At 42.8% G+C, this 14,379-nt stretch overlaps 1 protein-coding gene across 1 annotated transcript; it reads left to right on the top strand.

Moving 5' to 3' along the window:
• Nucleotides 1–1,010: 1,010 nt before the first annotated feature.
• adm2a (adrenomedullin 2a) lies at nt 1,011–12,854 on the top strand. The gene is made up of 3 exons (XM_017698965.2): nt 1,011–1,133; nt 1,386–1,599; nt 9,360–12,854. The coding sequence occupies exons 2-3, from the start codon at nt 1,517–1,519 to the stop codon at nt 9,793–9,795; spliced, it is 519 nt and encodes a 172-aa protein (XP_017554454.1). The 5' UTR covers nt 1,011–1,133; nt 1,386–1,516; the 3' UTR covers nt 9,796–12,854.
• Nucleotides 12,855–14,379: the final 1,525 nt, after the last annotated feature.

The raw sequence follows: 14,379 nt of genomic DNA, 5'->3' as shown, positions 1-14,379 counted from the left end.
ATGTGTCAAAATATTATGGCTTGAATGGCGTATCATGAAAATGCCTTCATTCAGTACGACACGCTGACAAGCACTACCAGCGCCACCTTTCAAAAACTCCATCATTATTTATGTTCAAGGTTTTACATACAGACCCTAAACCCCATTAATCAGGCGCCGTTAAACAGGCCTATTTACGTTCTCTTTGTAATGAAGCATTGAAAAAATATAACTGCACCCAGAGCTTTTGAAATGTGGCACTACTAATGCTTGTCAGTGGATCCAAATATTGTGATATGCATTGTGTATCATGTATATATCTCCTTTCACCATATCACCCACTGCTAGAATGAGTTTTGTACCCACTGGTGTTCAACAGGGGCGGGTCCTGTCCTCTATTAAGTTCTGGGGAACCTAAACCATCCACTAGGATCCTTATCCTCCACTAACACTCACTCTTAAAGCTAGAGATAAAGGCAGAAGCAGGGCTATGGCACGGGTAGGCCGTTTCTGGAGAATTTCACTAGATCTCATGGAGAATTGTGTGCGCATTGAGCCATTCTGCCATGGCCTCTACAAAGCGTTGACCTCACAGCAGCCAGAAAAGGCGGGGAGTCAGTGTAGTGTGGCGATATCTGTGAGTATGGGCCTATTGCAGGGCATGCCAAACCATAAAACCTAGCTTTAAAGCATTCAGACAGCATGAGCGTGAGACAATAAGGCCTATTACCCTTTAATAAGCACATAAAACCAGTCATCTAAACTCAAGCCCACCATTCACCTGCCTATGTCCACCTGAATAGACCTCCTAGCCTTCCAGACTAGAGCTCTAGCCTAGTCTTGCACTCTGTAAGAATCCTAACTGAGGCTCAGTGTCCTGCTGTGAAGTCCTAGCTCCTCCCACTTGGCTCCAGAGTAGATTCTAGCACTAATGACTGCGGTCTTGATGCACCTTGACATGAAATAGTGCTGAGAAGCCCCGCCCTCTCTGTATTTAAGGCGCAAATGTCAGGCTGCCCCAGACTTCAGCACTGCTTTGGACTGGCACGTTTGTGGCCGTGGGGGGGAGAAACAACAAAAAAAGGAAAAAACAGACTCCAGGCACATTTTTATTTTATTCTGTTTCACACAGGAGGAGCTCACCTGAGACAAAGGTTAGTGTACACACTCTCCCTTGGTATGTAAAGCCAATGTGCTTCTGTTGATTTAATCACATTACGGGTTGGTTGCCATAGGAACTGTTTGCTACTTCATAACTAATAAGGGTGTAAAGGTCCAGCTGATGCCTTTCTGTGTAAAGTCTGATGCCTTTCAGTCTAATTTAGCTCCATGTCTCCATGCAGTCAAATTAGTAGTAAATCTGCCCATAAGTGATGCCAGTTAAATCTCCTGTTTCTCTCCCTCAGAGGGGCCGTCCTCCGTCCTCCTCCAGACAAAACTCCAGCTACAACTCGGAGCTTTTCTTCTGCGTGTGTCGTCCAGGTGCTTGTGCAGCCCCGCTGCTGCCCGGGGGGTGTGTAAGGGAGCTTGGCCCACCATGAAGGCGCTTCTTCTCCCGCTAACTCTCTATTGCATCAGCCTGTTCTCGCTACAGCTCCAGGCGCTTCCTGTGGGCGACAGGTAGGAATTCAATCACCACTTCTTCTAACGAGACGTTTAAGGAGTTTATATGTAGGAGAGACGGGGAAAAGGCTTGAGGAGTGCGAGCCGGCACTTCTTAAGGATTTAGTCAGATTATAAGGGGTTCGTTTTTTCGTCTTGGCGATCATTGCAGCGTTTTTGGAGAGACAGCACGGCGAGAAGTCGTGGGACTTGGTTAATTTGGCTATTTTGGCTTCTTTTCATGCCACGGGAGCCGAAGCCAGCTTCTCATTCGCCGGGTTCTTGTCGGAATTTTCCCGTTCCACCTTAAATGGTGCAGCAGTTACCACTTGGCGTTACTGCACCAGCCTCGGCGCCAGAATGGAACTGCTGCACCATTTAAGGTGGAACGGCAAAATTCCAACAAGATGCAGGCGGATAAGAATCCCACCTCAGACCCGTCTTTTGTCTCCTTGGGCGAGTTTGGGGGTCGCGCGAATGCGCGCGAGGCGCAGGCAAACTTCACACCTCCTGGAAAAGAAAAGTTTTGGAAAGTTTTTAAAAGTTTTTAAAAGTTTTGGAAAGTTGGTGTTTGGTGGGATCCCGTATCTGTGAGGCGCAATGCGCGGTTATGCAGTGTCAGCTGGAGCGCTGATAGTGGACGGAGTGAAGGCCAGTGGGGGTGAGGGAGACGTGCCGGTAGAAACGCGCGCGCTTCTCCTTCCAAACCCTTACGCCGGTCACAGCTGAGACCAGTCAGCGGCGAGGAGAGCGGATAAAAACCGGCCAGACGGAAGGTACACGTGCTTTTACAACAACCAGACAGCGGGTACAGCATTACTGACAGTAGCCAACTTCATTATGAGCTAAACGACTCATTTATCAGCGCTTAAAGTCTCTTAAGTGCCGAATAATCTGTAGAACCGCAGTGGAACCTCTTAGTGCATTTAAATGGTTCTTTAAAGGTTGTTCAGTAAAGGGAATTGCTCCGTTTGGGAAAATGAGCTCTATCTAAAGCCGTTTCATGCTTAAATGATTTTTGCGTGGTGAACTGGTCCTCAGATTGGTGGAGAATGTGCTGAATGTGGTTCTAAATAGAACTATTTTGAAAATGCTTCTATAAGGCACCAAAAAAAGGCTTCTTCTGTTGTTACAAGCTTCAAAAACCACATAGAACTGGTTTTCCTTCGTAGAAACAAAGTGTAGAACGCATGGTTCTAAATAGAGCAAGTGCCTTGTACCAAACCAGCATTGTACCAAAGTACAACGTGTGCACTTTAAGTGCACTGATCAGTGGAGGAACTGTGTGTTTTGGTCCAAGATAAAAGGTTTTTTTTTTTTGTTAAAGCCTGAAGTGAGAACTCTTTTTGGTGCTATCTAGAACCATTTTTTGAAAATGGTTCTTTAAAGAACCATATAGAACTGGTTTTTCATGATGGAGAACACCTGGACCTTGCGAAGAAACCGCTTATGCTTTCAGGGGGCTCTTTGAGTGATCATGGCTCTATACAGAACCTTTGCCTTAAAAGGCCCCTGAGAACCATTTCTAAAGGCGGGAGCCTCATTTGAAACCATGCCAAAAATACAAAACCATCAGCGTTTTATTTCAGTACATAAACTTGGTTTGTTTACTCCGCTTGGGCAGTTTGATTAAGCGTTTGTTTGTTTGTTTGTTGAAGTTGACCTTGGAAAATTCCAGATGTAGAACATGCACATTTCAGTGCACTTCTAGGAGACAATATGTTTTACTTTTCCATTTAAAAGCCTTTTTTTAATCCCACTAAAATTGATTTATTGAACTATCCAACTTGTTCATTTACTCACTGAGAAAGAAGAGGCTAGTGAGCATCAGATGAAACTGGAATTGACAGGTTTCTCTGTGTCCCCTGTCACCTGCTGACCCAGAATGCCTGAAGATAAACTAGCATCATCGTTAGTCATCACTTTATCGTTTGTCTTTATGCGGCTAAGCTTCTCTCACAAACTCTTTGTAGAATATTTCCAGTTATAAAATAATAAATAAATATCATAAATTGTTTGAAATGCCAGTTAAGGTGTACGCGGGTCATGACACGGCTGGAGTTTTGAGTATTAATGGATAGAGGCAAGAGGAAAAGGCAAGGCTAATGGGAAACAGTTTACTTTGAAGGTGGGCACCGGCTGACGTGAGGAGACAATTGTGGGCTTTTAGTGAAATATCAGTGCCTGGCATGTAATTAATCAAGTGTCCTTTCTCCTCTACTCAAGTGGACAAACTAGTTCTCTCAGTTCCGATACCACTGTTGCGTTGATGTATGCAAATCTTTTTCCCACGATCCCACATGAGGTACTGGCTATTGGAGTAAAGTCAGTCATTGAAATGGTGCCAGGAGAAAGGCTAGGAGCAACGTTTCACCTTTGCCTGTCCGTGGATGTCAGCATGTGCTTTGTGCGTGCGCCAGTGATGTGGTCTCCGGAAACCAAATGGATTTAATGGAGTGTGTTGGCAGAAATGATACGGTGTCTGTGTGCCCCCTTCTGGCTGGCAGATACTGTGGTCATGTGCCTGGGATTCAGCTCTGCTTTCAAGTTAATCTTTCACAAAGAGACAATCTTGCTCTCCTGAGCAGTGTGTATATATATATTCACAATAAATAATGCTTCTCAGGATGACTCAACTACTTTTATAACTGCCCCAAGCAAATTACATAGGTCCTGAATGTTTGTGGATTGGCATGGGCTTATGATGACTCAACATCCTTTCTTTTGCCTGTGAGCAGGCATAAGCAGTAAGAAGCTATATACGGTCATAAGTACTGTACTATAGGAATTGGCACATCGAGCATAGATGACTCGTGGCTGTCACAACTTTGAGACAGTGGCTTGAATCGGGGTACCATACACTCTCAGAAAAAACTGTCACTGGGGCAGTACCCCTCTTATGACTGGGGTGGTACCCTCAAGGGAACGTCTCAGTAGCTTTAGTCAGGGAACATAACTGTAACATAATCCACTGAAATTATATTTTCTAAGCTGTACTGACTCCACACACCCCGTCTCACCTCCAGGCTTTTATTTTATTGATTGATTGAAAAAGGTACAAATATGAACTTTTCACCTGGAAAAACGTATTTAAGGTACACAAATAGACCTTTAAACCACTGTTGTACCTTTGAAGGAACCTTTACATTGTTTGTACCTTGAAGAATGAAAAATGTACCGGAACAGAACCTTTAATTCTAACAGTGTATAGATTAGAACTAAGAGGTTGAACTGGATGGTTGCAGTTTTGTTCTCCGACCCTAATTCAGCGTTAATGAGTGCTGTGGCAGGTGAAAAAAGAGGCAGAAACAACCTGTCAGAAGGCTTTTAACATCTATGCCTCCTTGTTAGACTGAGATAATAAAGCTCAGATGGAGCCCAGTTATTTTTTGCTAACAGACAGCATGAACAGCCAGATTCAGCTGCACTGTGTGGTTTGATGAGTGGAATTCTCCACAAATAGAGGACTGAACGTCCTGTGTGTCTGGAGGAAGTGGCATTCCCAGAATCTTCCTGTGGGTTACTTGGTAGAAAGGCAGTTCAGAACTTGCCACCTGTTTCGCTCCTGTAGCTCCACTTTCCCCATTTTTCCCCTCCATTTTCTTTGTTTTCTGACCCAGATTGAATCCACCATTTGGTCCGTCTGAAGGATATAGGTTATAGTATAGACCTATTTTAAAGACCTATCATTCTAGAGAGCGGCTAAGCGTAAAGTGTTACTTTGTGAAAATGTTGGCCTGACCTGCTGTTTTATGTCTTACGTAACATATTGAGGTTTTGTTTGTGAGAAAAAATTTGGAAGCTGAAGCCAAACGACAAGCTGAAAGTGGATTTTAGGGTAACGGCAGGAAACCTGGATCGCTCCCCAGGAGTATGTATAGCTTAGTCTGAAGTCATAGCCGGTCTGCCATGGCTGAAATTTGCCTCATGTGGTTCAAGACTGAGGCCAACGGCCTGTCTGCTCTCTTCGTCTAACATGAGTCGGTTCACTGTAACGTAACCCCGGTCAACGATATTTCTCTGTTCTGACCGAAAAGATGTGCTTTTGAGTTTGCTAACAGCACCCTAATACCATTAACTAATTGCTTGTGCTGGTATCATCTAGAGTAACGTCAAACAGTGTCTAAAACCAATATTTACTTCGCCCAGAGGTCAAGGGTATTGTTTATCTTGAGGCAGCACAGCTTAAGCCGTGATGTTTTTCACAGTGTTTGTTCAGTAGGATTAGATATGATGAAAGTGTGGATGAAAGTGCTACTGTGTGCGTTGAGTTGAATTCATAGTCATGGTTCCTATTCATAGCAAACATAGTTAAGCAAGTCATTCTGTTGGCTTTTATTGAGCAATGATGCTTTCACTGACTGAAGGAGGTTCATGACACTCAGAAGTGGGTTGAAACCTCAATTTTCCAAAGCTTTTTTGAGGCACTGTGAGTAGTTTGATGATGTTAGTAGTTGTATTTTGTCCTCTCTGGCCCCGTTTTACACCATGAACACATTTCGCAGTGGTGTAAGGGTCATTATAGCCAGGGCCGAGCCATGCGGGCAGACAAAATATTCGGCAGTCAGGCAGAATTCCAGTGTGGATTAGCGGCTAAGACCTACATTCCACTCTCTCCATCCCCAGAGGACAGGCTTCTGTTCAGCACAGAACATGGCAAGAGGTCTCAACATGGTCCACATAGCAAGAGGCCAGGCTTCACTTGGAATCAGTGGTGGAGAATGGGCCTCTGAGTTCTCAGATTTGGAGCCAACCTGGTTTCTGAGCAAAACGTAACACTTGAAGGGCATTTTCCACTAACAGCTGTCCATAAACTATCTTGAGAGAGCCGATAACTTGTTTTTTTGTGGAAATATTATAAAATGGGGCCTGTTTTGGTGTTCGTGGTTATTGAACTCTAGGCTAGTGAGTTTGTCCACAAACATAAGATGTTGATGGTGTTGACGCATATTGCTAACAAATGTTTGTGGACCTAAGTGAATCAGAATGACTTTTAGGTGTAGCTGTTCAGCGTAGACATATGTAGGTCTCCTTATTCTTTTGTTCCTCTTGGAACAAGAACCTTTCCTTTAGGTATGGTTACCTAGCACCTTAACAATTGCAGTAAATCACTTCTCCCTACTCCAGCCAAACAATAAGGTCTCTGTTTACCAGTGGGAGCGTGTGGTTCGCCATATTTAGCTGGATTAAACTGGTCATTGTAAACCTTGTCCCTCCCTGGGCAATAAGGTAACACATGCCTGGCTCTTGATTCTGGCTCTTGGGTCCTAGTAGGAGGGGCAGTTGTGAGAGAGGCAGAAGAACTTTCTTGTTAGAGTTATTTTTGAATCACCCTGTTGGATGTCCAAGTCTAGACTTGCTTATTAACCTGAAACCCAGAAGTGGACAGTTCTCCAAGAGTGTTGATGTGTAATACCAGCAGTTTAAAAAAAAAACTTTACCAGTCCATACAATACCGTGTGGAAAGTATGAGTCTTTGATTCTAATTGTTGTCCACTTGCTACCTTTAAACATAATCTGATAAGCTGTTATCAAAAGAATTGAAGCAGTTTTATATGCTCAGTAAAGGATATGGGAGAAAACATCCTAGTGTAATTGGAGAAGGACATTAGCTTGATGAATCACCGTCACATTTTTGGGCAAAGACCGTAAAATACAGTATTACTAGCCCAGCTGGTGGGCTTGAAATAACAGACACGTTAATGTTTCTTTAGAAAAGTTTCCAGGTGTCAACTTATCCAATTAGAAATATCTTAGCTTCAGTCCTAGTAGAGGCACAGCTGGGTGCATGAGCTGTAGATTGTGGCTAAAATGGATGTAGGTGCTCAGAGAATGGTCTCCGAGAGCAAGGGCTAATTAAATGCCAGATACCCTTACTTTTTCCACTTTCCACCAGTTACTAATTCTCTTGAGCTGTTGTACCCTATAGACATCACACATTTCCTTGGCTGCTTGCCACCCCCAGACTATTTCAGAGTTCAGCAGCCATTAGTGACAATTTACAGGGTACATGTTCCATCATGGCAGATTTAATAATCTTTTCTAAAGAGTGGGATTCGTGTCTAACCAAGTGCCTAACAATGGGCGATCAAACAAAACAAAGGTAGCATGTCAAACAAACATGTTATGGAACCTGGTCACAATGATTCAGCAGAGGACTGTTTTTGTCCCTCTAAAACCTTGGCCCTCTGTTTCCCTGGTTGTGCTGGGTAGGCTTTTCAGAGACTCGCAAATGAAGTTTCTGGATGGACGTTTCCCATTACACTGTAGATGGATTGGGTTTCCTGATGCAGGTGGTAATTTGCTCTGCTGAATGCCTTACACAAAGCAGAAATCCACCAGAACCACAGATCAAGTTTCATTGTGGTCTGGAAGAGGTAATTGAGAGAATTTTATGCCTCAAAAAACATGCTTATTAAAGAAGACTGAAAGCGTACTGAAGTTAATCCAGCAAATTTGAACAGGGCTAAGGCAGAGCGGCATGGGCAGACACGGCACATCATGCTAAGATTTTCTCACAGACAAGGTGAAATGGTTGGTATGACTGCGCTCTTCTTGGGGCATGTCCAGTTCATGGAATCACATCCTGTGTTCTCAGAATGCCAACCAGTCAAATTCTTTCCGTCAGCTTTCCTCAAGTCTGGCTTTGTTATCAGCAAAGATCTTTGATGCTCAAAGCTGATCAAAGGACATCCTGCGTGAAGATAAGGCTTTTTCAGTAATCTTAACACCATTCTACCTGGGCTGAAGGATCTGTTTTACACAAGGTGGTCTAGGAGGAAGACATTTAGGGATTTGGCCAACGTTGATGAGTGTTGATGATGCTCTAGGAAAGGTGAAAGGGCAAAGAGGGATGAAGGAGATTAGCTCTTCTTAAGCTTCTAAACTTTAGACCAGAGATCTTCTGGATCAAGCTCAAAGAAAAAGAGAAAATCAGCCAAATGAACTTTGTGCTTGAGATACAATGCTCAGCTGGTGAAGAATATCTGTGTCTTCTGAATAGAGCTTTGGGAGTTAACTGGCATAGGTTGAAAATTAACTTCTATTAAGACTAGCTCTGCTTTTTTTTGCTTTCCTTTTTATGCTTTAAAAGTGGCATAGCCATCAAAAAGAGCACGCATGTGTATATAGCTATTACAATAATTTTGTCTTGTTGAGAGATCTGGGAAAGAAGAGATTTTCATTTGGTACTCAGTTGCATTGCATAACTACCAGGTGCCTTTTTGTCAGATGTTGGGATCTTGTTTGCCCACTGGGTATAAAATGGCTGATCTTTTAGCACAAGCCTTGCATGTGACAGAGACCTGAGCTAGGGCCCAGTTCAAACATTATAATGGCCGTGAGCTAATTGCAGGGGCCATGTCTGAAAATCCAGAGTCACCATTAAATAGAGAGCAGATGGCAACTGCATGAAGGGCAGTATAAATTTGAAGTGTTTGCTGTACGCTCAGTTCCTGCTGGCCACAAATACACATCGGCCAGTTTTAGAGTGTGTTCCTGGAAGTTTTTTTTTAATGAAGAGTACATTCAGGAGTCATTATGAAATGATGGATAATTCCATTGCCACGGTATAAATATTTGTGGATAGCATCTTTTTTCACCGTGCAGTGGACCAATCATTTTTTGCATAACACTCAAACATGACCTACTTTACCAGTTGTTATTCTTGGAACAAACAATGAAATACTCTTGGCCTTAAACAGTGTCACTACAGTATTTGGTCTGTGAAATTAGATCTGGTGGTAAATTCATAATGTTTCTGTTTCTGTTCTCTACAGGTTGGACTTAATGACAAGGCTCTCTCAGCTAAGAGAAGGAAGCCCAGAATCTGATCCAGGATCTGTTGACGCTACTGCCAACCCGGTTGTACCTTTGGATAGAACCGCCCTGTGGAGAGCCCTACTGTTTAGAAAACCACCTGCATCATTTGAGGATCCAATGAGCATTTTCCGTGTTCCCCACACCTCTAGGCCTGTAGCAGGTGCATCCACTGAAAAAGGGGAGGGGCCTAACCAGACAGGCCTGAGAAGCCGTCGCCATGCCTTCATACGGGGTCACCATCCACAACGCCATGGCCAGCTGATGCGTGTAGGGTGTGTCCTGGGCACCTGCCAGGTGCAGAACCTCAGTCACCGCCTCTACCAACTGGTGGGCCAAACCGGACGTGAAGACTCCTCTCCTGTAAACCCTCGTAGTCCACATAGCTACGGATGAGCTCTGGACCGACCCTGGCCTAACCTGCAACCCCAGCAAGAACAGCGTTATTCACATCTATCCTGCCTCTTTTTTTGGTTATTAGTCTATAAGTTAGAAACTGTTGCAGCACTGCTTATTTCCCCTACTTTGTGCCTTTGCTTTTTTGGAGCATATACGGTGCCTTTTTTGGTCAGGAAGGATCTTATGTTACTGACATGGCTAGAACTCTTCTGTTCTCTGCCCTTAAAAAACACTCTTACATTGGCTCTTGGATTGTTTTTTCACTCAGCTGAGCATTTTGGACATTCTGATCACTCTAATATGAGAAAAGAAGTCTTACCTTTCCTGGACTTCTGCTCACAAGTGCCATTCCAGACTGTGATCTCTGGTGTGCACTACCCACCCTCTGCACAGACAAAGCAGCCTCACTTAAGGCTGTTAACTTCTACACCAGTGATCAAACTGTCTAAGCCGTTAATGTGGATTTGATCCAGGAGTGCGATGGGATTTCTGTCAAATCGGTGCCAGTGCATTCCACAAGAGACTGGTCTGTCGCTGAACCCCTTCACCTCTTCCCTCCGAACTTGCATCCTAAGTGCCAGGGGTCTCCCCATGACAGCATGGGAGAATAATAGCCATGCCGAGTAGACGAGACAGATCCGATGCATTTGAGTTCAAGACCACCAGCAGGCGACCTCGCGACCCACAATCAGCCTCACACATTCAGCACTCTCAGGCTTGGTCAGTTCCACTTACGAGGACATGTCCAGTAGACAACAGCCAAACTCAGTAGTGAAAGTTTACATAAAGGTTTTTGTTTTAGGTAATGCATCATCGTTTGTGACCATTATTTCTTTAGGTAAATAGTGGGTAAAGGGTCAAGGCCTGTCCAGTAATACATCCATAAAACTGTGAGGGCTGCTTAATGAGTAGATTATAATCCCTTCTGTTCTTTCCCACTAGAATAACTCGAATCCTGCTGGGGTTAGCTTCGTAAACAAAACCAAGGCCTTTCCAAACATTTCCTAACAGATAATTAACGAAACACTCACGCGTGCACACATGGCAAATTATCCCCTGCATGATGTAGTCGTAAAACATAGAAATCACATAGTTCATGGCATTAAATAGTTGAGATTACAATAGAGTGTCCTGTAAAACAGAATCTCTTCAGTCTTTACTACCATGCATGGCCCCCTTTTATATGCAGAAAGATGTTTTAAAATGAGAGCAGGCTCAGCGAATTCTAAAGACCTCTATTGTTGCACTAATTAAAGAATATAAAATTATAGTTCTACCAAAATTTCAGAGAAGAGCGTGCCAAATTTGTTAGTACGGTGCCATGCCATACAAGCCCCACAAACGCTGTAAATGCTTGGTGTGTATTTTAAGGATTCCCTTTTCTCGTAATGATTGTGTCTGAATTCGTGGGCGGGTGCTGGCCCCAGAAATACCCCGCCAGTGCCTTTGGGGCGTAAAAAAACAGACCTGAAAATAGCCAGAGGCTGATGCCATGGCTCGCCTTTGTTTAAATAAACACTTAGCTGAATGTTCAAAGGCACATGAAGTGTTTCGTAGGTGTAATCCTTAAGGAAGTAATAGCCAGAATAATCCCAAATCCAACTGCGGCATCAAAGAGCCCATTCACAGCTCCTAGTCTTAAGCAGTTAATGAGTATTATTTGCGCCCATGTTACATAGTGAGTCCAATTTAGTCCTTTATTCTATCACACCTTTCGTAATCATTCCAAAAGGCAGAGAATTTACCAAAACCTGACAATACTTGAGACTTATTTAATTTGCTTGATTTGTATCAAACTGTAATTGACTTTTTTTTTTTTTTTTTTAAATTAACAATCACTGCTGCCTGACATGGTGGTGTATCTTGGAAGGGGCGACATTTTTCCTACTTTCCTAGTTCTGTGATGATCCTAAGGGCTTGCTGTAGCTGTATTCCTGCTTGTGTGCTTAAGGGCTGATCTGAAAAAACAAACACCGTTTCCTCTGCTGTAATCATTACTATCCATGTCTCGTGACTGATCATTAAAATGCTTTTAAAATGCTGAGAACCTGGTGAATCTCTGTACTTTTTAAAGAGCTTAGCGCAAGTGTGCACAAGCACCGCTACAGACCGGGCTCTGATCCGTCCTGCGCGCTCCGACCACAGCTCTGTTTTTTTTTTTTGTTCTTCTTTTTTTTCCGTGTTGTTATTGTGTTTATGTACCTATTTATTTATTTTGGACAACTTGCTGTAAAATTCGTGTTGAAATGGGGTTTTAGCGTAATCGCTGCGTCACTGCCTGACCCTGATCATTCCCTGTGTACGTCTGTGTTTGTGTGAAAACGGGGCCCGCCTCTCACAGCGGCTTATTTGTGGGACCTTTGCCCTTCACTAAAGCCTCCATCCTTGATCAGTAGGAGAAACACATTGCTTCAGTTTCTCACTGCTGTTGTTGACGCCTAGGTTCCTCGGACCTTAGCCTTGTGAGGGACCTGTGAGGGACTTTTGAAGGTTATGAATGATTTCCACTAGAGACTTTTGAGCGAGCTAATGCATAGATTCTGCAGCCACGTGGGCCAAGACCACACTCCAGACTAACATTTCGCCGTATTACTAAAGGTCAGTTGGTGTTTTAACCACAACACGAAGCACTTTATAGCAGGAATCTCCTTTTATGTGTTAACTTGAAACTCAGATGATGTAACTAAATTATGATCTATGAAACTTGAGTGCTGTGTTAAGTAAGTGTAACAAGTCTCTGTATGAATGTATTATAAAGGATGTTAGTGAACTAAATTAAGAAAAACATGCTGAAAGGAGTCACTATTATGTACCTGTACACTTCTGTGAATATTATTAGTTATCCTATTTATATATATATATATACACAAGTCCTGTATTTATGTATTTGTATGTTACCAAAGACTTTATTTATCACCTGCAATTTCCGCGGAGTGGCCTGCCGGGTAGGAAAGCAGAGTATTCTTGAAGAAAGCCCTCCATTTAGTTACAGTGTGTTCTACTTCATAATGTTCTTCTTTCTATGTGAAATAAAGCACTGCGTTGTAGTAAGATGACATGCAACGTCTCCCTCTCATTTAAGTGAATTTGTCGTGACTTTGAGTCTCTGTGAGTGGATTTTGAAAATGAGTGACTTACACTGCAGTTTAGTTTATGCAGACAGATAACACTTCCTCCTAAACAGTATGTTACTGAGCCTGCTTAAACACTAAACTACTGACTTTAAAAACATGAACTCAAATACTTTAATAAGCATCCAGTGAGAGGAAAGAAGTACACTCTGCTTTTGTTATTTGACATACATATATATATATATATATATATATATATATATATATATATAGTGAGTCCACACACACACACACACACAAACACAGTTCCATAAAAAACCATAGAATGGGATGTTCTGGAACAGCCACACATGAGCTTAAGGTCACAAAGCCCAATACAGTATTGGAACTGGCAGTGGAACTACATTGATGGAGCTCCATCTAGTTCCTTTAGGATGAGTTGAAGGGGATGTGAATTGTCCAGAACGAATGGTCCCGCGTCAGTACCTGACCTCAATTAATGCTTTGTCTCATTGCAGTATTCTAACATTTGGTGTAAAGCATTCTCAGAAGATGAGCCTGTTACTCCAGCAAAGGGGGAACAAACTCCTTTTAATACTCTTTGGAAGAAACATTAGATGAGCAGGTGTCCACAAACTTTTGGCCATATAGTGTGTGTGTGTGTGTGTGTGTGTATTGCTACAGTTGGAGCAAAACCTCATATCAGGTTTTCAGTTTTTGACTGATAATTTGAAAATGCCTGTTTCATGAAGATTGGACCAAAAGGAGTTGGGAGTCTGGTTCCATTGACTTGCATTAACAGTAAAGTAGGGTTTTTCATATATATGTATATATATATATATATATATATATATATATATATATATATATATAGTCTCTCACAAAAGTGAGCACACCCCTCACATTTCTGCAAATATTTTATATCTTTTTATGGGACGACACTGTAGAAATGAAACTTGGATATAACAAAGTAGTCAGAGTACAGCTTGTATAGCAATGCAGATTTACTCTGAAAATAACTCAACATACAGCCATTAATGTCTAAATATCTAGCAGCGCAAGTGAGTCCAGCTCATAGTGATGCCCAGATTGTGCCCAATTGTGTTGTTGTCCCTCCCTGGTGTAAAGGGACTCGTTAGAGTTACAAGGTTCCAGGTGTGAATGGGAGCAGGTTCCAGGTGTGAGCAGGGCTGTTAAATTTGGTGTTTTGGGTACAACTCGCTCATACTGGCCACTGGATATTCAACATGGCACTTCATGGCAAAGAATTCTCTGAGGATATGAGAAATAGAATTGCTGCTCTCCACAATAATGGCCTAGGCTATAAGAACATGGCTAAGACCCTGAAACGGAGCTATAGCATAGGCATACAGCGGTTTTCCAGGACAGGTTCCACTCAGAACAGGCCTCACCAGGGTCAACCAAAGAAGTTGAGTCCACGTGTTCAGCGTCATATTAAGAGGTTGGCTTCACAAAATAGATGCATAAGTGCTGCCAGCATTGCTGCAGA

The sequence above is a fragment of the Pygocentrus nattereri genome, chromosome 1, assembly GCF_015220715.1.
Source record: "Pygocentrus nattereri isolate fPygNat1 chromosome 1, fPygNat1.pri, whole genome shotgun sequence".
Lineage (NCBI taxonomy): Eukaryota > Metazoa > Chordata > Actinopteri > Characiformes > Serrasalmidae > Pygocentrus > Pygocentrus nattereri.
Note: the sequence above shows the minus strand (reverse complement) of the source record. Positions and strands in the feature narration are given on the sequence as shown.